This window comes from Balaenoptera musculus, chromosome 10 (assembly GCF_009873245.2).
Source record: "Balaenoptera musculus isolate JJ_BM4_2016_0621 chromosome 10, mBalMus1.pri.v3, whole genome shotgun sequence".
Taxonomy (NCBI): domain Eukaryota; kingdom Metazoa; phylum Chordata; class Mammalia; order Artiodactyla; family Balaenopteridae; genus Balaenoptera; species Balaenoptera musculus.
In genome coordinates this window covers 45,340,516-45,367,406 of record NC_045794.1, presented here as the reverse complement: position 1 = coordinate 45,367,406, position 26,891 = coordinate 45,340,516, and the positions used below count along the sequence as shown (strand labels likewise).

Below are 26,891 nucleotides of genomic sequence, written 5' to 3'. Positions count from 1 at the left end.
TCCTGTGGTTGTTTCCACCTGGAATGTAGTCTGAAACAGCTGAGACCCCCAGGAGCAGTCATATTACTTTCAGGGTTCACAAGAGGGAAGCAGATGGCATGACGGCTGGGACGTGTCTACTGCATGGCCCCTTGGGAATTTATAGTTGAAGGAATTTTTGGTCACTGAGAAAAAAAATCTCCTTTTTCTTTCAAGTAAAGAAACCACAACCTTCTCCCTTAGCAGGGTTTGTGTTTGCCTAGGATTTGCATGCCGCCCCGGCTTCCTGACACCGTTTCCACACAGTTTCCAGGACACCATCCTTCATCCTTGCCTTCTTCGTCCTCACCCTTTGGGAAGCCCCTGTAGGAAGGTCCTGGTGGTCACCCAGGAAGCAGGCACAGGCTGGTTTCTGCAGGACCAGCCTTTCTATTACTGCTGCCAACTCCCACCTGAGGGACAAACACTTTCAGGACTACAGTCAGCTCCCTGCACTTGACAGTTCCCACTAAAGGCTGAATCTGTGCCCCCCTGTCTGTCTTTGCTGGCTGCTGGGGTGGGTTCCAGGGGCATTTGAGCCTCTGTTTGCTTGGGGAAGCTGCTCCTTCCCTCCCAGTGCCTCTCGTATTTCCTTATTTACCGGTCGGAGCTGTGGTAAGTGTGGACAGTGAGGAGATGCCCAGCGCAGTGAACCAGGCTCCTTCTGTCCCTGCCCCACTCACCAGCTCTGTGCCCCTGAGGGGTCCACCCCCGTTACTGAATGTATCCTCCACCTCACTATGAAAGTCCCTGCATGCACAGCTGTTCTGGGGTCCAGCCTCTGGTCCTTTCTTTTGTCTCCTGACGGGGCAGCTCCCTCCTCTTCTCCATCATCACCCTGATACAACTGACCTGATTCTTTCCAATTATTGAGCTTTACAGCACTCCCTGATCGGGGGAGGTTTGCACACCCCATCCCATGATCCCTGTTCAAATCAGTCTTTTCTGCCAGTCTTTTCTCAGTGTCTGAATGGTCTGGATTCTGGGTGTGGTGCCGGGCAGGGCAGGGCCTCACTCAGCACAGGAGGGGCAGAGGGCAATGGAGCCGGGCACCCAGGGCTGTGGGCAGGGCATCTTCACAGAGTGAAAGGGGAACAACTGTTAGACCAGCTTTGTGTGAGTCCTTCCAACAATTGGCCCAGCATCTGGGAGACGTCTCACCATTGCGTGTGTCGCCCCCATTCCCTTCTTGTCCCCTCTCTTTGTCTCTGAGATCAGACACCCCCGCTGTTCTCCTGAACACCTTTCTGGCCCAGAGAACCACTTCATCAGGAGAGACCTTATTCTCGTTTGCCTCCCCCTTCGAATCCTAGAGAGGCTGAGAGGGACTTAGTCTTTCAGGAGTGAATTCTGTGAGCTGAGCCAGAGGAGGAGACCAGGCTCAGAGACTAAGCCAGCTGCCCAAGGTCACACAGCTGGTTGGCAGCAGAGCTGGGTTTTGAAGCCACTTGTGTCTTGATTCCACGTGTATTCCCCTTGTAAGAATCTCCAGTAGGTAAGGGAGACCCTGGTCCCAGGCTGAGCAGGAAAAAGGGAAGAAGATAGCTGTGAACCATGAGACCAAGGACATAAAGGTCCAATGTGGTGCGTGGGGAGGGGAGAGGTGAACAGGGGGAAAGAGGGAAGAGTGGGAGGACCTGGAAATGGTGGTTGTAAAAGATCCTCAAGGGGTTGTGTTGGAAATGCAATGACATCTATTAGAAATGGTGTAAGTGTACTAAAAAGCATTAACATTGGGGCCAGAATCAGTATTACTCACCAAAGAGGGTGAACAGGAAAATCTTGAGGACTCCATGCCAGAGAGCCTGGAGGCTGGTTGGCCAACCAACATCGTGTGTGTTCTTTAGTCCTCCAGTTTGAACACTAGCCTGACTCGAGTTTCACCCCAGCCTGCCTGTGCCTGTCCCCTGCAAAGCCATGTGGCTGTGCCTGGCGGTCCTCGTGGGCCTGTACTACCTCCTGCGCTGGTACCGGGAGAAGCAGGTGGTGAGCCACCTCCAGGACAAGTTCGTCTTCATCACGGGCTGTGCCTTGGGCTTTGGGAACCCGCTGGCCAGGCAGCTGGACCTGCGAGGCTTGAGGGTGCTGGCTGCGTGTCTGACGGAGCAATGGGCCAAGCAGCTGAGGAATCAGACGTCAGACAGGCTGGAAACGGTGATCCTGGATGTCACCAAGACAGAGAGCATCACTGCGGCCACCGAGTGGGTAAAGGAACATGTGACGGACAGAGGTACCACCCATATTTCTCAAGTCTGATTCCTCTCTGTGAAGTGGAGACCCCATGACAGCTACCTGGGGAAGCTTCCCAAGGTGTTTTCCAGGACTTGAAGTCCTCCCTGTGTTCTTCTCCTCACCCAGCTTACCAGCCAAGCCTCTTCCATCCCACACCCACCTCCCAACCTTGAGGCTCTGCAGCCTGGGGGCGAGTTTTCCCTGATGAGAATGTGTCCTTGCAGACTTCCTGTCTGGTGTCCCCTCCTCTCTCAGCAAAAAGTCTGGGTTTCTTGATGCTGAGTGACCAGGGTGCACTTTCTGGAGGAGGGGTGGAGACGGTTGCTCTGGCTGGAAGGCTGCATGGGGGGCTGGGGGGCAGCGCTGGAGCTGGGCTGTGTTCTCAGCACTTGATCATGTTCTTGCTGGTGACCCGTAGTCGTCCTACTTGGGTTTAAATGTCACCCATTTTCAGATGACAACACTGAGCTGTCAGGACTTGTCTAAGGAAGGTCAGAAAACTACTATCACTTTTTCTCTCTTTCATTTTTCGTTCTTCTATGTGTGTGTGTTTTATGGTAGAAGGAAAGAACTTTAATTTCTTTTATCTAAGTATAGATTTAAAACATGATCATTGTGAAAAACGGGAAAAGTACATGGATAAAAACCAAAGTTACCCCAATTCACGCCACCCTCAGATAAGTACTGATAACATTTTGACATACATGGTATTACATTTTGTACATAATTTGTATCCTAATTTTCCCCTGAAAGAAGTTGAACAAATTTACACATAACAAAAATTTCTTCAAAAACATAATAAATAATGATTGAGAATGTTCTATACTTTAGAATAGCACTACTTGGTAAAAAGTACCTCATGGCATGAATGTAATTGTTTCCCACATTTTATTCATTGGATTCAACATAAATGATGTCTTGGTAAACTTCTTTCTACCCAATTCCCTACGTTGTAACCATGTATATTAATTGGGTCTTTGGTGTCAAATACGGTGGGAGAATATATATTCCTACAAGGTCAGGCTTGGTACTGAGCAGGGGAGGGACTAACTCTGTGTGTTAATAATTCCAACACCCTGTACCCAACTCCCCTGACCCTGCTCTTCTGCCCTGAGTTCTATTAGTTGGTAGGTGTTTAAGTATTTGGTATGTGTCTTTGAGTCTTGCAGAGACGTTTCCATGAAGCTGGGTGAACTGTGAACTGAGAGTCACGGGGTCAGAGTCGCCTCCTGTGTGGGTGGGAAGAGAGGGTGGATTTTTCTGGGACAAAGTGTAAATTCCGATTTGGGGGAGGGTGGTTAATAGAGGCAGCCCTGCCTCCCCCTGAAAGCTTACCCCATGAAATTCCCCAGATTCCTGCAGGAACACTGCTCAGTATTGATGCGGGTATTTCAAGGCCAGGCCCTAGAGGTCAATACCAGGCCTGTCAACATGTTCTCCCAAACCTGAGATTTCAGGTCTGTTTTACCCAGCCAATGTCCACCCAGATATTTCTCATCTTTTTCGTTTTTGTCTTTTATCCATTGTCTCTTTTAATCCTCTCTTCCCCTCCCTTCCTCATGGTCTCTCTGTTTCCCTCTCTTTCCCTCATACTAGTTGTTGAGCACTCAGTCCTGCAGCTGTCAGAAAATCTGAAAATATAGGTGAATATTGATAATGTCTGCAAGGGCAACATGGACTGTGAAAACCCAAAACTTCAGCCTCCGAGTTCCAAACTATGGACCCACTAGATTTCCTCAGCCTCTGTCCCTGCCTTCATCCAATCTGGGGTGCTTGCCCCTTGTCACCAGGCAGTGGGCTGGGCATGAAGACTGAGTCAGGAGGGCGGCGCACCTTCTGTCCTCCAACCGCTTACAGGGTCTGGTCTCCCCAGACCCGCAGGCAGCGTGTTGGTCTCTGTTCCAGCCGTTCCCCCTGCGGCCTCTCTCCTAAAGTCCTCACTGGGTGCAAGGTGACTTGGAACCTCCCCTGGGTCCTCACTCATGGGCCCCAGCATGGTGTTGCCCTCTCGCCCTCACTGTTCCCAGGACTCTGGGGCCTGGTGAATAACACCAGCATCTCCATGCCCACTGCACCCAGTGTGTGGCTGACCAACCAGGACTCCATGAAGATACTGGACGTGAACCTGTTGGGGGTGATCAAGGTGACCCTGAGTCTGCTGTCCCTAGTGCGGAAGGTGAGGGGCCGTGTGGTCAACATCTCCAGCGTCATGGGCCACGTGTCCCTCTGGGGTGACGATTACTGCATTTCCAATATGGCATGGAGGCCTTCTTGGACTCCCTCAGGCTATGGCCTGGTACAGAGACCCTCCCTCCCACCTTGGTCCTTCTGCTTCTGTGCTTCTGGGGGAGCCTTTTACAGGGGGTTCCTTTCATCACAGACTTAGAGTTCTTTTTTCCAGAACTTTCTCTCTTGCTTTTGCCAGGCATTCGTTGGGAAGCTCCTTTCTAAGTTCTTGGTGTCAGGATGGACTTGGTGACTGTAGAGTTTGAATGAACTTACTCTGCCCTGGAAGATGGCCCACAATCAGAAAGTGAGGTAGAATTGTCACTGATATAATTTGGCTACAATGTGCTCCACCTACATTACTGCTATGATATTAGGTTGGGGGAGCCTTGTTTGCAGTGTAACCCCATGGAAGCAATTAGTCAAGGAAAGTAATTAATCATATCAGCAGTAGAGACCCTACTGGCTGCAGGGCTGAGGATGGCTCTGAATATGGGGCAGGGGAGTGATCCCAGGTAGGGAGATGCATTTTAGGGTCCAATTACACCAGCCCAGCTGATAAATGACCAGGGAGTAGACTGGTTAGGATAGGGGAGAGAGGAAATTGAGTACGGAGGGGATAAAATATAAAAAACCTGGTGATCAATTGGATGTGAGGGGAATATGAGGAGATAACACTTAAGTGGTAACTTGCAACTCAACTGGTAGGATTTAGAAGCGTAAGCACATGTATATAAAATATTTGGAAAAATATTCAAACTCTGTACAGAATAACATCATCATAAGATTTCTCCTTCTGGCTTTTCTGTACTTCACAGCCTCCCAGAGTTTCCTGCTTATCGCACTGCAATCCTGTATTGGCGTCTTATTTTTGTGTGTGTGTTTTTGTGTCTTGGTTTATAAAAACTCTGAAGTCTTTGCCCCTCTGCCTGCCTCCCTTGCAGGAAGGAGCTCTCCTACTTTGGGGTGAAGGTGGTGATGATCGAGCCTGGTAACTTCAAGACCTTTGTGACCAGCCCTGAGGCAATTTCTCAGGGCCTCCAGGCAGCATGGGATCAGGCCAGCCCATAGGTCAAGGAACTCTATGCAGAGACATTCCTGGCCTCAGGTGAGTGAGCTGCGGACCTTGGATAGAGAAGCAAAACCTTGTCTGGAAGCCTGGGTCCATCATAGCACCTCCTCCAGTCTCAGGTCCATCCTCCAGGCTTTGACTCACCCACACAATGGGCACATGAGCTCCATCCCCAGGGTCCCATGTGGTCAACTGGTAACCTAAGGAAAGGATCCAGGCTTGGTAGACCTGGGACCACTGTCTCATCTGAACTTCTAGTTATTTGGGGAGAACCTGAGACCAAATATGGAAGATACCTGTGTACTCATGGCAAGCTGGCGTTAGAACAGCTGGTTTTCATGTCCTTAGATTTATTGTTTGTAGATACCTGCAGTTTATGTAATCCAGACATTCTCAGGAATGGAGTTAGAGGTGCCTTGGTGTGGAACCACGTGTTCCTGGGGTAAGAGTTGGGGCACTCATTTGGGAATTTAGGTGGATTCAATTTAGTGGGTCTAGGGATTCTTAGAAACATTGCTCCATAAGTTGATCCCAGAGTGAGAGTGGATGGAGGTGGGAATATATCTGGGTTCTTTCTCATTCTGGACAGGCATGAAATCAGTTGGCTTGTGGGAGACAAAGTGCAGCCAGGATCTGTCCTTGGTGACCGACTGCATGGAGCATGCCCTGACCGCCGGCCACCCCCACACCCGATACTCCCCTGGCTGGGACGCCAAGCTCTTCTACCTCCCCGTGAGCTACATGCCCACCTTCCTGGTGGATCTCATGATGTATTGGGGTGCCTCATGGCCTGCTAAGGCCCTGTAACCAAAGACTGGGGTGCAAGGTAGGGGGGAGTTGGGGACTGTGTGGGGAGGGGATGCATCAGAGGGAGGGAAATAAAGTGGAGAAAGGGGTTCTCATGTCACCGGGGACACCCATCCCACCTCAGTCCCCATCTCCTCCTCAGGCTTCTCTTGGGACATTACTTAGGATTCTGGGGATATTAGGAAGAAAGGAGCAAGTTTTGTGGCTGAGGAACAGGGGTCGATAGCTCACGTCTGTGTCCTTTTCCTTGAGTGGCCTCTCAGTGCCTCATGATCCACATGCAGCTGTGAAAAATCCACACTTTGGGGAGGGTGTGAGCAGCTGGCAGGGTCTCGGCCCCCCACCCTCTGCCCCTGTCCACCTCTTCTGGGTGTGCCTTGGCCCTGGCCAGTCTCCCCCTCCCACGGGATAAAAGTGGTCTGGGGGAGGTAAAGGTCCCTCCCCCGCGAAGATACCTGTAGACAGGGGTGTGTGTGGAGGGTGACCACCAGCCTGACACATCAGCCTAGGTGCCAACTCAGCAGACCTTGGCTGGAAAAGGGCTGTCCTCAGTAGGGGTCCTGACAGAGGACACAGAAACCAATTTTTGTTTTGTCTTGAAACCATGCATTTCCATTGATTATATTTTCCTGAAAATAATAGTTGAAAAGTTTACGCAGGCCCAGTGATTGGGACCGATGCCTTGGGCAGCAGTGGGTGTGTGCCTACGAGAGGAAGAGTCAGGTGACCTCACAGAGGAGAAGGGGTGAGTGGGGTGACCTGAGGAGGGATTTGAAGAGGGAAGTGAGGTCATCCTTCATCCACAGAAGTGAGGGGCTAATGTGTCTTTCTGGGGCTTATCAAGTGACCTGGGTTCCCAGGATTAGACACAGGACGGACAAACAAGGAGAGGTGTCTAAGGGACAGGTGGGGCCCAGACCCTTCCCTGGAGACATCTAGTCTCTCTCTCACCAGAAACCTCTCTCTGTGGTCCTCCCTCTGTCCCCTCCTTTAGAGTCACCACCGTCCAGCCTCTGCCAACCCTCAGGTCCCTTGGTCCAGATCCCCTCCCCCGACCCTCTGGTGGAGAAGAGTGAGAGTCACTTCTGGACCCCAGTCTTATGTTTTCTGCTAATCTTTACTGAGCACCTACTGTGTTCAGGGCAGGAATTCCCTTGATGTCCCAGTCCTTCCTGAGACCCCGACTCTTTATGTGTCCACTCTTCTCATGATGGTCTGAGTATGGACTCAGTGGAGAAAGCATTTGTTCAAAGTCATGCAGATTTCTGGGCTGAGTATAAATTGGAGTGGGAGGTATCTCCCGGTCATCTTACTTCACCTTCCTCATTATAAAAATGAGGTTATAGAGACTTCGGGGAATGTTATGCCATTGAACAGTATGTTTTAATATTATATACCTTAAAAAGCGTTGACTTATTGAATCATTTGGAATGTCACAGAAGTAAACATTTACTGAGTGGGGTTGACATAAGCACAGACAGTTTGAACTATAAGATCTAGATGAGAGGGGACTCCAGTGTGATCAGGAAGATATCTGAGGACTCCAAGGCAGAGAGCGCTGGAACTCTAGTACGACTGTAGCCTTCTGGCACTGTTCTCTGCAAAGCCATGTGACTGTGCCTGGCAGTTCTCGTGGGCCTGTACTACCTCCTGCGCTGGTACTGGGAGAGGCAGGTAGTGAGCCACCTCCGGGACAAGTTCGTCTTCATCACGGGCTGTGACTTGGGCTTCAGGAACCTGCTGGCCAGGCAGCTGCACCTGCGAGGCTTGAGGGTTCTGGCTGCGTGTCTGACGGAGCAGGGGGCCGAGCAGCTGATGGGCCAGACATCAGACAGGCTGGAGACAGTGATCCTGGACGTCACCAAGACTGAGAGCATCGCTGTGGCCACCGAGTGGCTGAAGGAGCAATGGGGGCAGAGATACCACCCAGATTTCTTTTGTGTTTATTTACTGAGAAGATTCCCAAAATGTTTTGATTCTCAAAGCCTTGGTGTTGCCTTGGAATTGATGCAGGTTGTTTCAAAGCTTGTCCCCTGATGTCCAATGCAACCCTGTTCTCTAAATTCTCCTACCCTGGGTTTTCAAGTGTCTTTCCCAACCAGCTTGCAGAAAGTGATTATTCATGGTTTTTTTCTTTTTGGTATTTCCTTTCTTTTTTCATTCATTTCCCTTTTCCTTTCTCTTCTCTAGTTTTCCCTTCATTTCTGTTTCTTATCATTCCTCTCTACCTGTCTCTGTCTCTCTCCTATATGATATTTGTGAACAGCACTCTATTTTCCCAAACTCTGTCTATGCACTTAATAAAGATGGGTTTATCACCTACTGAGTGCCAGGCACTGAGGAGCAGAGAAATGAGTAGGACCATCTCTGCCTTCCAATAGCTCAAAGAATATCCAAACCCTGACACCCTACAGCCACCACGCCCACAGTTCCTCTCCCGAACTCTTCTCCCTTATACCTTGTGGCACATTGCTGTTGACTCAATTAAAAAACTCAGTTGGAAGGTGATTTGGAACCAGAGCTGGGTCCTCACTCATAGGCCCAGCACAGTGCTGCCCTCTCACCCTCACTGTTCCCAGGACTCTGGGGCCTGGTGAATAACGTCGGCATCTCCACGCGCACAGCACCCAATGACTGGCTGACCAAACAGGACTCGATGAAGATACTGGACGTGAACCTGTTGAGGGTAATCGAGGTGACCCTGAGTCTGCTGTCCCTAGTTTGGAAGGCAAGGGGCCATGTGGTCAATGTCTTCAGCGTCATGGGCCTGTTGAGTCTTTTGGGTGGGGGCTACTGCATGTCCAAGTATGGTGTGGAGGCCTTCTCAGACTCCCTCAGGTATTGGCCTGGCACAGAGGCCCTCCCTGGTTCCTCCTGCTTCTGTGCTTCTTGTGTGGGGGGGACTTTTATAGGGGTTTCCTTTCTTCACAGACCTAGAGGCCCTTCCTTCCAACCCCTCTCTCTGTGTAGGTCTTTCATTGGGAAGCACCTTTCTAAGTTTTGGGTGTCAGGATGGGCCCCAGGACTAGAGAGTTTGCTTCAATCTATCCCTGCCTTGGATGAGGGCCCACAATCAGAAAATATCTGAAGCAGAATTGAAACCTGGATTATTTGGCCACAGACCCCATGTCCATAACCCCTGTGATATTCAACTTCAGGGAGCCCTTGAGTTGGGGGTAGGACATTTGACTCGAATCAACAGATACTTCTTGGGCACTTCTGTGAGTGTTCAATAAATGTGTTTGGGTTCAAGAAGATTTGGTCCTTTACCTAAAAAGTCTGACAGCTGAGAAAGGGACAAGAGATACAGAAATGCCATGGCCATCATTTTTGATGGTTGTGACTAAGTTAGCCATGGTAGCCTTGGCAGTCAGCAGAATGAGGGGAGGGTCCGGGAGATAAGGGTCTGAGCTGAGGATTGAAGAACTGAACTTGGGAACATGGCAACCTGGCAGAGTAAGGCAGGAAGTCTTTCTGGATGAGGGAATGGTATCAGCCTAGGCCCAGGGTGAGTAATTGTTGATGGCCTATGCTGTGGGGTCCACCAGGGGCAGGTGGGCATGGGTGGGCTTGTGGAGGAATGTGGGCCCTGGGCAGGTTGGGGACCATCTTGCTGTTGGCAATGGAACCCCATGGAAGGGATTTAATCAGGGGAGCTAAAATAGTCAAAGCAACCTCTAGAGAACCCACTGGCTACAGAGCAGAGAATGGCTCTGAATGCTGGGGAGCTGAGACCGCAGGCAGGGAGATGCTCCTTAGAGGACAGTTACAATAACCCAGCTGACAGATGGCCAGGTTGTTGACTAGAGCAGGAGAGGGGAGGGAGGAGACTGAGGAGTATGGAGGAAGTAAAATGGGCAAACTCTGGGGACTGAATACATGTGAGGGGAATAGGAGGAGATAACATATAAGTGGTGCCCTACAGCACAGTTGGTAGAATTTAGAGCTGATAAGCCCATATATGTAAACTCTTTAGAAAAATATTCAAACTCTATGCAGAAGTAATACCATCATCATGAGTTTTCTCTCCCTGGCTGCTGCACTTCACAACTCCTCAAGTTTTCAAGCTTATTCCACCCCAATCTGTGTTGAGATTTTATTGTTTTTTGTTTGTCTCCTGAGGCTCTGAATGCCTTGTCCCTCTGCCTCTTGGCCTTGAGAAGGGAGCTCTCCTAGTTTGGGGTAAAGGTGGCTATGATCGAGCCCGGTTACTTCAAGACCAGCATGAGCAACCCTGAGATGTTTTCTGGGGCTTCCAGGAGGCATGGGATTGGGCCATCCCAGAAGTCAAGGAACTCTATGGGAAGACATTCCTGGCCTCAGGTGAGTGAGCTGTGGACCTTGGGGAGAGAAGCAAACCCTTGTCTGGAAGCCTGGGTCCATCATTAGCACCTCCTCCGGTCTCAGTTCCATCCTCCAGGCTCTGACTCACTCACACAGTGGGGACATGAGTTCCATCCCCAGGATCCCATGTGGTCAACTGGTGACCTAAGGAAAGGATCCAGGCTTGGTAAACCTGGGAACCACTGTCTCATCTGAACCCCTTGTTATTTTGGGAGGAAACTGAAGCCAGAGAGGATAGACACCTGTGGACTCATGGCAAACTGACATTAGAGCAGCTGGTTTTCATGTGCTTAGATTTCTAGTGTTTATAGAGAGATCCAATTTATGTATTGGATATTCTCAGAAGTAGAGCCAGAGGTAGCTTAGTGTGGAACAGTTGTTCCTGGGGTAAGAGTTCGGGCACTTCTTGGAGAATTTGAATGGATTAGTTTGGGACATGGGTTTGTGGGGGTGGGGCGGGGGGAGGGCAGTATTTCTTAGAAGATTTCTTCCCATATTAGAGCTGTGAATTGGAAAGGAGGGATGTGGAAGTATATAAGGAAACTTTCTCATCCTGAACAAACATCAAAATAACTGAAAATATTTTGAAAAAATGCAAGTTGAATCTCTGTCCTTGGTCATGAACTGCATGGATGCGCTCTGACCGCCTGCCACCCACACACCTGATGATACTCACCTGACCCGGATGCCAAGCTCATCTACTTCCCAAGAGCTACATACCCTCCTTCCCGGTGGATGCCATGGTCTGCTGGAGCTCCTCAAGGGCCAGGGCCCTGTGAAGTCAAGATTGGGGTGTATGGGAGGTCTAGCTGGGTTGCTGTGTGAGGGATGATGCTTCAAGAGGAGGGAAAAAAGGTGGAGGGAGGGAGCTCTCCAGTCTCTAAGGTCATGTAGCTCATCCTCCTCCTCATCTCTGCTCCAGGCTTCTTCTGAGGCTCTGGGGATATTAGGAAGAAAGGGCCAAGTTTTGCAGCTGAGAAACAGGGATCCAATAGCACACATCTGTGCCCTGGTTCTTGAGCAGCCTCTCAAGGCTCTGAGCCTCCTGGCCCTCCTGCCACCCTGAGGAATCTGCACTGTTTGGAGGGTGTGAGCCGCTGGGAGGGGGCTCAGCTCCACCTGCTCTGCCTCTGGTCATCTCCTCAGAGTGTGCCTTCGTTTCCTCATCCCACAGGATGGAAATGGCCTGGAGGAGGCAAAGGGTCCTCTCTCCACTGAAAATACCTGTGAGCAGGGGTTGGGGATGCACAGGGCAACCACCAGCCTGACCCATCAGCCTCATGTGCCAGCTGAATAGGGAGGCCACTCATCAGAGTGGGCAGCATTCTCAGTCCTAGGAGAAGAGCCCTCTGCGTGGTCCTGCAGCCCTCCCAACCCCCATTCCATGACCTGCATTTTTCTGATGTTGGGAGTTTGAGTCCAGGGAAGTGCTGCTTGAGCCAGCAGTCAGCAGACAGGCCCATGAGATGATGAGTCAGGCCCAGGCCTGTGCTGGGGCAGTTCCAAGTCATTCTTTTTCAGGTCTAGAGACAAACCCCTGGATCTCACCATCTGGGACTGTCTGAAGAACTGGGACACTCCTGGGCCTGCTCAGCCCTTGAGTGACATTGTCTGACTTCTTCCAGCCAAGACTTCCTTGTTCACTCACCAAGGAGGCTTCTGAGATGCCTCCCAGATCCACTGTAGGCAGTGCTGTGCTTGGGGTGGGTATGAAGTAGGTGAGGTTCGCCTCCACCTCCCACCTCCTACCTCCATACCCTGCAGGCTTTGGGTCTGCTCCCCAGGGCTGGGTCCATGAACTGACCCCCAACCCCCCTACTCCCACCACCCTTGGTATAGAATGGCCAGACTCTCTCAGATTTGTGGTGACATTCTGGAGCTGACTAACCTTGGTAGATAGATAGCATAGAGCATAGAGACGCATCCTTGTCCCTTCACTCTAGAGAACTTTGTGGCCCTATTTCTGTGTCAGACCCTCTAGACAGGGAAGGTGTAGGCAGTTGGTCCCGGGTCCCTCAGGATGAGCCTGGGCTCTTTTCTCAGGCTTATTCTGAGAAATGGTGACCCTAGAGGTTTATCCAAAGAATCACCACAAACTCCAGCATAATTCTGTCCCCATATTTTATGCAGCCCTGGGCATGGCCCCTCACTACTCATACCTCTGTCTCATATCCTTGCTTCCTTTTCTTTACTGGCTTCCCTTCTACCTTTCTGTGTGTTCTTTGCCCCATTGCCTGGAATCTCTCCCTTCCCTCCAAGTCCTGACCCTGAGAGTTTTCCAAGTCCCTGACCCCAGTCCTCTGCTCTTCCCATATGTCATCCCCTCTCAGGGCCAAGGACTTGGCCCCAGGCCCTTCCCACAGCTGCCCAGGGAATTCTTGAGCCATCCTCATCATCTGGCTGGACCTCAGTCTCAATGATGCCTATCATCTAGCTGGGCCTCAGTCTCAGTAATGTTCATATCAGAACTCTCTATTCTCCTGCCTTCTCTCCCTATGCCCAAAGTGTCTCCTCCTGACTTTTCTTGACACCTGTGGTTCTACCTGTTATCAGAATCATTTTGACTCCTGGCCTCCCTTCCCTCTGTGCTTTCCATTAGCCACTGTGTCAGTTGACTTTACAATCCCTTCCATTCACTGACATCACCCCCCTTCAGGCTCCTCAGCTCAGCCTAGCGTGTATCTGGTCCTGGGGGTAGAAGAAAAATGCTCACTGGGGGCCCTGCCCGGGGGAGCTTATGTGTCCTTGGTCCTTGGCTCCCTCCACTTGCCCGGTTGCTGGGTGAGGGGGGTGCTGGGCCTGCTTGGAGTGCAGTGGGGACTCCTCATTGGTGACCTGAGCATCACCTCCCCAGGACCCAGGCCCTGAGCCCCTCAGGGGTTTCTGCTTTCTGGGAGTTGGGGCCTCACATAACCAGTTTCCCTTAAGAGGGGACCTGCTGCCTCTGACCTCAGGACAATGGAGGCACATCCACCCTGGGGCAGACCCTTTATTTCTCATCATCTCTCATAATGGAGACTCATCTAAGGACAGAGAATTCCAAAGAGGTGATAACCTGGAATTCATTTCTCTTGGGGTTTGGAAGGCACAAAACAAATTTTGTTTGTTTTGCATTAGTGAATTTGTCTTAATTTTTCCACCGAAAATAACAGTTACATTTCTTCACATGCCCGCATTCATGACAAATGATTTTGATCCCTGGGCTGGAAGTGGGGGATTTTCCAGGAGGGTCCTCTGGGCTGAGTCCTCCTTCCTTCTTTCCTCTGCTCAGACCACCCAGGTGAGCCACTTCTCAGCACTAACATCACCACTGTGGTTTTTCCCATCCTTGGCATCTTCACCCATTAGGGCTGGGGGAGAGAGAGAGGGAACCACCAGGGCTGTCTGAAGTGACAAAGCTTCAGGTTGGACTTGAATTTCTTGCATCTAGGCAAATTGGCGTGGTGATGCATCCACCTATATAAGTTATAGAGTGGCTCACCCAGGGGCTGTGCATCTGTCGCCGACAGCAGAAGGGAGGAGAGCTCTTCTCAACAGGCTCCAGCAGACTGGGGCTCAGAGGACCAGCCTCTCCTGCTATCTCCTGAGCCCGATTCTTCTTGGCCATCACCTCTCCCCTCTGCTATGGCGGCTATCACGGACCTCTCCTTTATGTACCGCTGGTTCAAGAACTGTAATCTGGTCCGCAACCTCTCGGACAAGTACGTCTTCATCACGGGCTGTGACTCGGGATTTGGGAACCTCCTGGCCATGCAGCTGGTTGATCGGGGCATGCGGGTGCTGGCTGCTTGCTTCACTGAGGAGGGGGCCCAGAAGCTTCAGCAGGATACCTCCTACCAGCTGCAGACCACCCTATTGGATGTCACCAAGACTGAGAGCATCAAAGCAGCAGCCCAGTGGGTGAGGGACCAAGTGGGCGAGCAAGGTGGGACGAATTGCATTCTTTGGCTTTCTCAGTTTATCCTTCTTTTTCTCTCTTTCTCCCACAGGTATCTGACAGTTATCGGGGACCCTGTTGTTCAGATGGGGTGGGAGAGGTGATGTAGAGAAAGGGGCCGGGTCTGTAGCTCAGTGGGATTGGACCTGTTGCAGGGTTTGGACTGTCCACAGGGAGAGGTGATTTCCCAAGGAAGTTTTCTTTCCCAGAAACTCAGAGGGTTGGCAGGGTTTGGGGGAGATTGCACTAGCAGGTCAGGGAGGGAATATGCGTTCCATCTGTCCGAACGTTTAAAGATGGAGTTGCCTCACTGGGACTTTGGTAGTCCTAACTATCAGCTCCTATAAAAATGTGAGCACGTTTCTTGTCGGGATCAGGCTAGGGGGAGGAGAGAGTGAACATGAGGTTGGACTCCCCGAGTGGGGACGTTTGTTCTCCTTGACTGTGTCAGGCTAGACTGCAGGGTGGGGAGCGAGATCTCTCCTCTTCCTCATATCATGATGGATACCGGGTTGACCTAAGGGTAAGTGCCTATGTCAGGGTGGCTGCTCTTATTGGGAAAGGAGGCTGTGGGCTAGGGATGGACTAGGACTGATGGGGGCCCACCCAGGGATCTTCCCACATGCAAGATGTGGGTGTAGGAATGGCTCGGTTGTAGATGCAGCAGCCTGGGGCAAGTCCTGGCTCCTGAGGGAACTAACCTGGGGTCTGTGCACACGAGTCAGGGCAGGAGAGCTCTGGTGCCCAGGAGGGGCAGACAGTCACTCTTGCTTTATTTTCCTCTTTGGCATTTACCACTATCCAATATTCAATATATTTTACTTATCTTTCTTATTTATTTTCTATTTCTCCTGCTAGAATAAAGCTTCTAGTGGGGGAGGTGTTTTTTCCTTTTATTTATTATATATCCTTAGTGCTTAGAACAGTGTCTGGCATCTAGTAAGGTGCTCAATAAATATTTGTCAAATGAACTAAGCTATGAATAATTCAGCAAGAGTCAGTTTCTTTCTTCAACAGGCTGCCTCCGCCCAGTGCCCTACATTCAGCTTTGAACCACTTGCGTTAATGACTCACTGGGTATATTAGTTTCCTATTGCTGCTGTAATAAATGCACACAAACTCAGGGGCTTAAAAGAGCACAGGTTTATTATCTCGTAGTTCTGGAAGTCAGAAGTCCAAAATGGGTCTCACTGGACTAAAATCAAAGTGTTAACAGAGCTCTAGGGAAGATTGCATTTCATTGCCTTTTCCAGCTTCTAAAGTCTACCTGCATTCCTTGGCTCATGACCTTCTTCATCTTCAAGGCCAGCAAGGTTGGGCTGAGTCCTTTTCATGCTGCCATCTCTCTGGTTCTCTGTCTTCTGGCTCCCTCTCCACTTAGAAGGACCTTTGTGATTATATTGGGCTCGCCAAGCTAATCTACGATAATTTCCCCATTTTAAGGTCAGTTAAGCAATTTAAATTTCATCTGCTACCTTAATTCCTCTTACCCACGTAATCCACCATATTCACAGGTTCCAGGGATTAGTATGGGGACATCTCTGGGGGGGGCCTTTGGGCAACATCTTTGGTCTAAGAAGCACTGGAAAATGGGAGGAAGGGATACTTGCATGCTTTCTTTTTGCCCCTCAGAGTCTCTGGACCATGACAAGTTGGCATGGCCCTAAAGCTGTTCACACTGTATTGAAAGTTCTCTAGCTCTCTTTGCAAAAAAAAAAAAAAAAAAATATTAAGGTTGTCCTGGTTTGCCAGCAGGCAGAGATATTTACCAGGGATGATCAGAGGTAGCAGCGAGTGTGTGTCCCTTCTCCACAGGCAGAGGCCACTTGGGTTTTACAGTCTTTGGGTCTCAGGAGCTCATTTCTTCCACTGTAAGACAGGAGTCTCCCTTAGCTGGGAAGGCTCTGAGTCCTGCCAGCCAGTTGGTCTCCTGGGGTCTCTACTTGGAGGAAGGCAGGAAGATAGGATGGGGACACAGCTTGTGCGGGGACCCCAGGCCTAGGGGAAGGGGTGAACCATGATTGGTGTTTACATCCAGACCTGCCCATGTGTGTGTGGAAGAGTATCTTGAGGCTACAGAGGCCAAGGTGGGGTAGTGAGATAAGGGGAGGGAAAGGGAAGGAACCCCAAGCCCCTCCCCCAAGTGGAATTTTACTTGGAAACTCAATATGTAAGACAAATGAAAATTGAGGTTGTCCTGCATCTCCCTTCCTTATCAGGTTCTGGGGTTCAGACTGAAAGCTCTCAGGACTGCAAACCACAGGCTGGAAACAACTGTCCTAATCCAGTCAACAATGAACCTGAGGCCCAGGGAAAGGAAGTGACTTGTCCAAGGCTGGAGGTAGAACCAGGACTAGAACTTGAGGCTCTTCAAGCCTGGCCCCTGCAGAGCTGAATGACAATACCTAGCAATATTTCTCTCCATTTATACCAACTCAATTTAAATATCTCAGAGGGAGCCCTTTTCACATTTTCCCAAAATTATTTTATTTAAATGTCTTCTGTATTTGTTTATAAGTCTTATTTATTTCTTCTCTGGTTTCTGAGATCATTGAGGAATAAGACCATGTTTTGTTCATTTAATGTCTCTAGCACCTTCCTCGGTAACTGACAGATGCATGAAATGAATGAATGTGTGAATGGATGAATGAATGAATGAATGAATGAACAGAGTAATTTTGGTAATGTGTGAAATGGAGTTGGTTTCTTACACTCAGGTGAACAGAGAGGGGGAAGCATGATAGGGGAAGGAACTGAAACATTAATTCACTGGTATGAAAATGAGATCTCTTTTCCCGGAGCCAATAGCTTAGATGCTATTAGCTAAAGCCTGGATTGTAGCTGGTACAGTGTCCAGCTAGCTGGCAGACTGTGTGAATCAGAAAAACTGCCCCTGTAGGGAAAACCCATTAGGAAAAGGCCCATGTTCCTTTGGGCTGTCATAGCTCCCCACCCAACGCTGCCAGACTGGCTGTCTTGTGCCTTGTGACATGCTCAACCATCCTCAGCAGCCCTGAGCTGGGGGGTCGTGGGCCCTGGTGCTTTTCCAGAGACACTGCTGATTTTAGTCTGGTTCTCCCTCCCTCCACTGCGCCCCCAGGCCTCTGGGCCCTGGTGAACAACGCTGGTGTAGGCCTGCCCAGTGGTCCCAATGAATGGCTGACCAAGGAAGACTTTGTGAAGGTGATCAACGTGAACCTGGTGGGACTGATCGAAGTGACTCTCCATATGCTGCCCATGGTCAAGAAAGCCCGGGGCAGGGTTGTCAACATGTCCAGCTCTGGTGGCCGTGTGGCTATCATTGGTGGCGGCTACTGCGTCTCCAAGTTTGGCGTCGAGGCCTTCTCTGACAGCATCAGGTGACTGGGCCCAGGTGCCAAACCATTCAGAGTAGGAGTTCTGGGGGTTTCACCTCAGGAAGAGAGGGCTGGGTGGGGGCACCCTGTGGGCAGGCAAGGTCTGGAGGGAAGATGTTAAAACAGTAGCAGGAGGAAGGCTAGACCTATAGGGGCCTTCCTCAGGGACCCAGAGAAGAGGGTTGAGAAGAGGTGGGGTGGTGATGAGCAGCCTTCCCTTGAGCTGTCTCAGAATAAGCAACACGCTTCTTGGGCCTGTGGGAGTAGGAGGGAGAGTCCCCCAAACAGACGGAGAGGTCTGGGGGCAGATGTGCTGTGGGCAACCCTCCGAGAAGGATGCAAGCCTTGCGTAGACCCCTTCACTCCTCTGCCACCTAGGCGTTGGGGGTGGGGCTGAGTGGGAGGGACCTGGTCGGAGCAAGGCTTTGGTCTAGATTCCTCCCGGCTAGGCTGGCCTAATGTGAATTGTCCAGAGACAGACTTGGGAAAGGGCTTATTTGCATGAAAGCAGTGCTGGGCCTGGTGCAGGGGTGGGGGGCACACCTCCAGGTTCCTGATCTCTGGAGATCAGCTCCTCTAGAGGTGTCAGAGGTGACTTTCCCTGATGATCCTTTGTCATCGTGGAGTCCCAGACTGAGTCCAGCTCTTCTTTCCTAGGCGTGAGCTCCACTACTTCGGGGTGAAAGTCAGCATCATTGAGCCGGGGAACTACCGGACATCCATTCTGGGCGAGAAGAACATGGAGGGCATTGAGAAGAGCATGTGCAAGCTGTGGGAGCGGCTGCCTCAGGAGACCCGCGAGAGCTATGGAGAGGAGTACTTCCATACCTGTGAGTTCCCCAGGAGAGGAAGGGATCTCTGAGAGAGATAGAGAGGTCTTGGGGGTCACTGACCCACTTTCATTTTACAGATGATGGGATGGAGGCTCAGACGGGTTATGAGCCCAAGGCCACACAGCAGGTGGCAGAGCTGGGATTTGAGAACTGCTGGGGGAGTGACAAAACCATAGCTGCGGGGAGATGGGGGTGTTAGGAGAGTTGCTGCCCACCCACCCCTGGCACCTGCCTTCCCCCCAAACACCCGTATGCAGGTGAATCAGGTGAAAATGCACTGCCATGAGTACAGAGACGTTATTAAGAGCACAGCTACGTGAGCCAGACTGCCTGGGTTTGAAGCCTGGCTCTGCCACTTACGGGCTAGGAGACTTTGAGAATGTTACCTAGTCGCCTTAAGCCTCAGTCTTCTCATCTATAAAATGGAGTTAATGATAGTGCCTACCTCACAGGGCTGCTGTGAGGATTAATATCTGTGAAGTATCTCGCATGCACTAAGTGCTTGTCAAATCAGTAAAGAGGAAAATCACACGAATGTTTAAAAAGAAGGGGCTCTGGGAGCTCTCTTTCTCCCTGGCCTAAGGGTCTCCTGTGAATCTCAGGTGTTTCTGGAGAGTAGAGGAGGGACATCACAGCTGTTTACTATACTGTCCCAAACTCACAGTTTGGGGAATTCTTCCAGTTTGAGGGATGCACGGAGCCCCAACCATTGGGGAACAAGAGGAGGGGTGGCCTGCAGGTGCAGCGGAGGAGGGATTGGCCAAAAGACCTGGTGGAGTACCTCGTGGTAGGAGAGAGAGGCCTACTCTGAGGACCAGGAGGCCCCACATTCACTCAGAGCATCTAATCCCAAAGCCAAGCCAGTTGGTTTCAGGAGAGCATCATCCACAAGATTTCCTGCTTCTCTCCATTTCTCCCCTCCAAGTGCCTGGAGGGGGAACAGCCCCTCAGGGCCACCCTTGGAGCTGCCCTTGTGTGGGACAGAAAGGTGGGGCTGGCATTTTGCTGGCTCAGGAGGTTCCCTTGGTCCAGAGTGAAGCAGCCGGCTCTCAGCCCCATCCTGCTCCATTTGGGCCTCAGTGGCCTAGTCATGTATTTCCCTAACCCAGATTTTTTTCCCTCTCTTTTACTTGACTTTCATGAACATCCCTGAGAGGCACTTTTCTGTTGTGGTTAAGCTCTTAGACTCTGAAACTAGGCTGCCTGAGTGTAAATTTCATGTCTCCTGCTTACCTTGGGCCAGTTACTCAGTTTTCTCATCTGTAATGGGTTATAAAAATTAAATGAGTTAATATATAAAAAGTGCTTGGAATATTATCTGCTTCCTGGTAGGAACAATTTGATTTAAAAGTTTGTTGTTTTTATCTATTTACCAGTGTAATAGAGAAAAAGAGCATGGCCTCCTTTTCTCTATTACACTGGTACCTGCAAGCTGTAAGTTCTTGTGTTGCAAAGAGATATTCTTAACTAGCAATCATCCAAAATCCAAAGTGATGAATTTTAAACATATACCCAGAAACTCTGAATGGGCTAAATATAATCACTCAATCAAATTAATGGCAGGTATCTAACTGTCTCGGGGGGAGGGGTGGTTATTTTAGTGACATGCTCTCCTGGACCTCATACATCCACAGAGTAAAAAGCCAAGACACCATAACTTAAAAACCATAACAGCCATTTATTCACTTAATACACATCTTATTGAGAGCCTACCACATGCCAGGCACTGGGTAGGGCCAGGGGTGAGAGTGGACAAAGCAGCAGGGCACACAGCTGGCTGCCTGCAGCTTAAGGCCCAGCGGAGGAGATAGATCTTAATAACAACACACACATTTAGTGACAAATGTGGATAATTACCATGGGGAGAAACACAAGGCCATGAAAAAAAGAATAGGGTTGGGAGTGGGGCCCCAGTTTAGATTATGGTGTAGGGAGGGCTTCTCTGAGTTGACTTTGGGGAAGAATAAGTTAGGCATTGTTGGAAAGTGGATAGGCAAGAAAGTTTTTTCAGGAAGGCCCTGAGGCAGGAAACTCTTTAGAGGAACTTTAAAGATACCAGAGGGTGGGGAGCAGTGCAGTGGAGCAGGGGGGACCCAGGATAAATTAGAGCATCAAAGCACACTGAGGATTAAGGATGTGATCTGATTTGTGATTGGGAAAGACTGCTGTCGTTGCTGCAGTATTCCAGGCTAGACATGTCGGTGGTTTGGGCTACAAAGAAGTGGAGGAGATGGAAAGAAGTTGATAGATGCCCGGTGTGTATTAGGCCTCCTGGTACTGGGAGGGAAAGAAAGCCATCCAGGACAAGTGCTAGGTTTAGTTCAAGAAACCTGATGGGTGGAGGCATTATTCATTCATTGATTTAGGGAAAAGTCAGGGAGAAGTATTTGGAGAAGTATTCCTTGGGGAAAGTAATCTTTCAGTTCTGGACATATTAGAATTCCGTGAGGAGAAAAAAAAAGTCCTGCGGATCAGTTAGGGCTTTCTCAGTTACAAGTGACAGAAAATCCAACCCAAATCATTTAAGCAGAAAAGGAATTTCTTGATGTTTATTACTAAAAAGTATAAGGATATGGGCTTCAGGCACTGCCTGATCCAGTCTGCAAATGATGTTCTTAGGACCCGCTTTCACCCTATTTCTTTTTTTTTTTCTTCAGTACTTATAGATTTATTCAGGCCTGTTAGAGGTCTTAAAGTAACCAGGAATTGCAATAAATATTTGAACAGAGGGCTGGATGTTTCAAATGCTAAATAACTCAATAGAATTAGAGCTAATACACCAGCTGTGTTAATCCATGTGACTGCCCTTGGTCTTGTGCTCACTCAGCTGACACTTGTCCTTTACAATCCAGCCATGGTAAACCCTTCACTAGCTGAGGAAAGCTCTATTTTCATTTCAAATCACCCTATTTCTTGGCTCTGCTTCTTCTGTGCTGGCTTCAGGCTTACAGCTCTCTCCCCTTTGGGGTGGTCACATGGCTGCAGCATCTCCTCATCTCCTCCCAGGATAGCCCTTTCCAGTAGCTCCCCCAAACGGTCTAAGATTTACTCTGACTTGGTGGGCCAATGATGGCAGGAACAGAGGAAATTGCAGGATGTACTCAACCCTGAGCCCATCACTGTACCCAGGGAAATGTGAAGCTCTGATTGGCTCAGGCTGGGTCATGCACTCTACCTAGACCAAAGGACTCAGAATGGAAGAGGCATGGATTCCCGGAGAGAAATCTGTAGCTGTTGCTATAAACAAGGGGAATAGCTGTTTGGGGGTTGGGGGGAGGATAATATATATTCCCTGTGAGTCTCCCCTAAAACTCTCAGTTAGCAAAGAATGATCCAAATTATTGATGGGGTCACTATGAGGCTGGGGTGAAACACAGATTCAGCCAGCATCTGGAAACCTCACAAAGGCGTTTTCTAAGTAGCTCGATGCAGGCAAAAGCTGTAGAGTCTTCAGTGAGGTCCATAAAAGAATGTGTAGAAAGGCGAACTTCCTCTGAAAACCACTGTTGAAAAGCTGACGTTCTTCAGAAGAAAAGTAAGGGTTGGTTTATAAAATACTATAGGCTGATTCGTCTGTAGTTCTCTCCATGATTTCAGAGGAAAATTTTTACGCAGGCATTTGACTACTTTTAGATAAAAAATTTTCCGACTGATCATACTCTAATTTTTACTTCAGTTTTACTAGTGTTTACTGGGATACACAGATGAGGCAAAATCTCTAGGAATCTAGAAGGGGAGGTCTGAAAGCAAGTATAATGCCACACAAATTGTGCAACAATGGACATGCATACAAAACAAAGCAACAGTACAGGGACTTAATTCTGCTGTCACAGAAGCCGTCACAGAGGTGCCCATTGGTGTCCTACTGAGTTCTGAAGAATAAATAGGAGCTCACCAAAAGGGAAAAAGATGGCAAATGTTTCACAGAGGGAAGAGCATGCGCAACAGTTTGGAGACCTGGCATATAGCACTCGCGTGCTTTCGAAGGTGGTGTGGATGCAAGGTATAGACGACAGTAGTCCCTCTAACCATGTTACACAGCTCTCTAAACTTCAGTCTCTCCACGATAAAGTATAATAATTCCTCTCTCGTGGGTTGTTAGGAGAATTAAACAAGACTGTAAAGTACTCAGCTCAGCCATATAATAAGGGCTCAACAATCTTAGCCATCGTTGTTATGACTAGTCTGGCCTGAATGTAAAGTGTAAAGGGGTGGGGGTGGGGATGAAGCTGGGAGACATTATGAGTCAGATAGTAGAAGACTTTGATGGCTCCAATAAGAAGTGTTGCTCTAAAAAAAAAAAAGAAAAGAAAAACGAAGAAGTGTGGCTCTCATCCTGAAGGGCTTTGGAGAGCCTTTTATTAAATGGCTCTGAAATGACCTGATCAGATTTGTGTGCCGTGGGAAGGATGAGGGTGGAGACGTGAGACCAGCTGGGAGGCCGCCTCAGAAACCCAGTGAAGCACTGACAAAGGCATGAAGTGAAAGGTCTTGGTCATTGTGGGAAGTATGTATGTATGTGGGGTATTGTTTGGGGGGGTGGTGAGTGCTGTGGAGACAGACTGAAGAAATACTTAGGAGTGGTCACAAGCACCACTGGACACGAACTCCAGCAAGCTGTTATGACCAATCAAACAGGCCCCTGGCTTGTGAATCCGGGAACAGGCCAGGTATCTTGGAGTGATTTTCAGCTATCCCCAAAATAGAACCATATTGGAAATGGCTAGTTAATAGCAACCTAACCTAGGCACATTCCCGAGGAAGCAGCACACAGAGTCACTGGGATAAGCATGCGAACAGGACACAGTGCTCTGGTCCTCACAGAGCACAGCCTGGCTTGTTAGCATACTTCGCAGCAACACAGCCACCTGCCAAGTTTCTTTCTTTATCTCAACCCTGCCAGGGAAGCCACCAAAAATTCCCCTTTTAGTCCCCTTTCTTCCTAGGGAGGGACTAGGACCGTTGGGTCCATACTGAGTGCCAAAGCCTAGTGCCTGCTATTTTATAGACTTTATTTTGCTAAATTCTCACAATAGCACAAACGTTTCCTGGATGCCCAAATGCAAAGCCCGAGTTCTTCCTCACTGTCCAGGAGACTGACAGGGGCTAAAGGGTACCCCTCTCTCCCTCAATCCATGTCTAGCTGGGTGCCCAGCACAAAGCAGGAGCGCAATAAATATTTGAGAGAACATGGAAAGGATGTGCCTTAGACTATTTCAGAGTCTCAGGCAACTTCTCCCACCCCACTGCCTGTGTGGGTCCTCCCATCTTTCAGACTCTAGTTCCAAAGCCATCTCATCCCATCAGCTTGCCTCATCCTCATCAGCCCACACAGCCTTCCCTGCCTCTGAGGGAGCCGTAACCCCAAGCTTCATGAATGAGTCCTTTGACACTCGCCTCCCCGCCTGGAACCTGCTGGTGGTGGACTCTGTGTCAGACCCAAGGACGGAGCACAGAGTGTCGGATTCCTAAGACATTATTGCTCTATAGACAGTCTGGCTTTAAGTCAGTGTGGCTCTTTTTGGGACCCCCAAAATGTAGTTTGCCTCTTTTCACTGCAGTAGTTTTTCTCTTTAAGAAACAGAAAGGGAGTTCCTCGGAGTCGGAGAGGGGGGTAAAGCATACTTGAACGACACTGTTCTGCCCTCATCAACTGCCCACCAGTGTCCTGCACAGAAGGGGTGACTTCTCTGCCTTCCTGGACCATCCCTAAAGTCAGGCTAGCTTTTGCTCCTTCTCTGTTTTCAAGCTCTAATCCCTTATCACGAAGTCTGACTCTCAGGCACCACTTCCTCCTGAGTCTTTGGGGCGCTCAGTGAAGTATGAGTCCCTCTGAGCTGCCCCCTTCCCAGAGTCCTGGGGTGAGGGTGCACATCAGGGCCCCTGAAGCGTATCGTGTGGCTTGTCTCCTGTGTTGTAAGCTACAGCAGACTTGGACCCATCTCCACACCCGTGTGTACCAGGCTGACAGAACTGGTCTGTGCCTTAGCTCATCTGAGCCCCATAATGACCTTATGACCAAAGCAAAGGCAGTGTTACTATTTTTTAATAACATCTTTTCCCTGCATGCTTTTGTAGAAAATTTGGAAACTCTAGGAAGTCCACAGGAGGAAAAAAAAACCCTCCAGCGACTAGGAATTTCACCAGACAGACAGTATTTTTCCTTATTTCCTTCCAATTTTTCTGTGCACATATATTCACCTGTTTTCTATCCTCTTTCCTCCACTGTCTACCCTGCTATTATTCATCTTTATTATTCTCTAGGGCAGGTATTATTATCCCCATTTTACAGATGATGATAATTTAAGCTCAAAGTCACACAACTAATAAGTGGCAGAACTGGGCACAGTTCTTCTCATTGCTAGTCTAATGCAATAGTAGGAATTCAATTCACAACTATTGAATTCGGGAAGAGAAATAAGATTATTTATAGGGTGTTTGTTTAAGGGGCAACCTGGAGCTTGTGAGATCTGCCTGAGATGTTAGATCAGTGGTCTGGTAAAAAAGGAGCCTGGATGGAATTCAGAAGAAACAATCTTTAATGAAGAATAATAGGGCCTTTGATTTTTCCCCCTCTTTTACCCTCAAACAGATACTGACAAGTTAAAGAACACGATGCAGCTGGCAGAGCCAAGGATCAGCCAAGTCACCAACAGCATGGAGCATGCTATTGTTTCCCGGAACCCCCGCATCCGCTACCACCCTGGCCTGGATGTCAAACTCCTCTACCTCCCCTTGGCTAAGTTTCCCACCCCTGTGACAGATTTCATCCTGAGGCGGTACCTTCCAAGGCCAGCAGACAGTGTCTGAGCTGGGGAACCCTAAGGGGTGGTCAGTGGAGTGTGGAGGAGGGGGGTGGGAGAAGGCACTGTAGGGTCACATGAGGGGGGTATCAGATGTTCTAGGGACACCTTGCTTGGCTGACACCCTACCTGCTGCTGGTGAATTTATGGATAACTTCTGACAGAAGGTGAATGCCTCTTCCCACTCACTGGGGCCTCACAGAAACCTGAGGTGGCCTTTACAGGTTCAAAGACCTGCAGCCTGGCCCCAAGAACATCTGTCACCCCATCAGGATATGGCTTTTTCTTGACCTGGAGGAGTCAAGGAGAGGAAAACTAGTTCCTACTGAATCATGAGCCTCCCTCAGTTATCACCACCACTGGGAAATTTTGTGGGATAATGTAGCCCACAGGAGAACTCAACCACTTTCCTCTTGTGTCTCTAAATATGCATTAACCTTATTCACATAAACCATTATTTGAAGTATGTAGTAGGACAAACAGGGAGTGCAAGATTATATCACGCAAAAGTTTATCATAGTATTTTCTCTCTCTTTTATGGATTTCTGTATCCATAGGTGATTGGGACTCACATGAAGTAACATTCATTTGTTTAATCACCGTTGATTAATTCTTCAAATATTTACTGAGTGCCTACTATAGACGAGGCACTGTGTAGGTGCTGGAAGCATACAAATATGATTAAATCATGGTCTTGGCTTTTCACTCTTTATTTTGTGGTTTTGTTTTTGTATTTTAGCACAATATCTAGTAGCAGAGACAGGATAGTGATAGAAGAAACAGAAATCAGAAAATCAAATTTTTGGAGCTACGAGGAACACTAGAGGTTATCTAATTCAGTAGTTCCCCAACTTGGCTGTATATCATAATCACCTGGTTAATTAAAATACAGATTCCTGGGCCTTGGTGTTAGAAAATCTGATTCATTAGGCTTGGGTGGGGCCCAGAAATCTGTATTTGTAAAAAGGACCTAGATGATTCTGATGCATCTGGGCACTTGGAAACTGCTGATAGTTCCATAGGTGTAACTAACGCTCAGAGGAGGAAGTGACTTACAGGAGGTCCCCTAGCGTCATAGACTTGACAGAGCTCAGGTGTTTAGGTTCCCAGACTAGGATTTTAGTTACAGGAGAATAAATTCCCGAAATTAGTAACGTTGTCAAAGAAGTCATGAAATGAAATTATTGTTCTTTAAAAAGCCTTAAACTTCTGAGCCATATGAAGTTCTATTGAAAAGACTTTTGATCTTGATGAGTGATCACG

At 49.1% G+C, this 26,891-nt stretch overlaps 1 protein-coding gene and 2 pseudogenes across 1 annotated transcript; all 3 read left to right on the top strand.

Annotated features, from left to right (window-relative positions):
• Positions 1 to 1,935: 1,935 nt before the first annotated feature.
• On the top strand, positions 1,936 to 6,355 carry LOC118901478 (annotated as a pseudogene).
• Positions 6,356 to 7,963: 1,608 nt separating this feature from the next.
• Positions 7,964 to 11,478, top strand: LOC118902486 (annotated as a pseudogene).
• A 2,431-nt stretch (positions 11,479 to 13,909) lies between these two features.
• On the top strand, positions 13,910 to 26,340 carry SDR9C7 (short chain dehydrogenase/reductase family 9C member 7). The gene is made up of 4 exons (XM_036866861.1): positions 13,910 to 14,624; positions 17,737 to 17,995; positions 18,650 to 18,822; positions 25,418 to 26,340. Exons 1-4 carry the CDS (start codon positions 14,324 to 14,326, stop codon positions 25,633 to 25,635), a joined length of 951 nt encoding a protein of 316 aa, XP_036722756.1. The 5' UTR covers positions 13,910 to 14,323; the 3' UTR covers positions 25,636 to 26,340.
• The last annotated feature ends 551 nt before the right edge of the window (positions 26,341 to 26,891 follow it).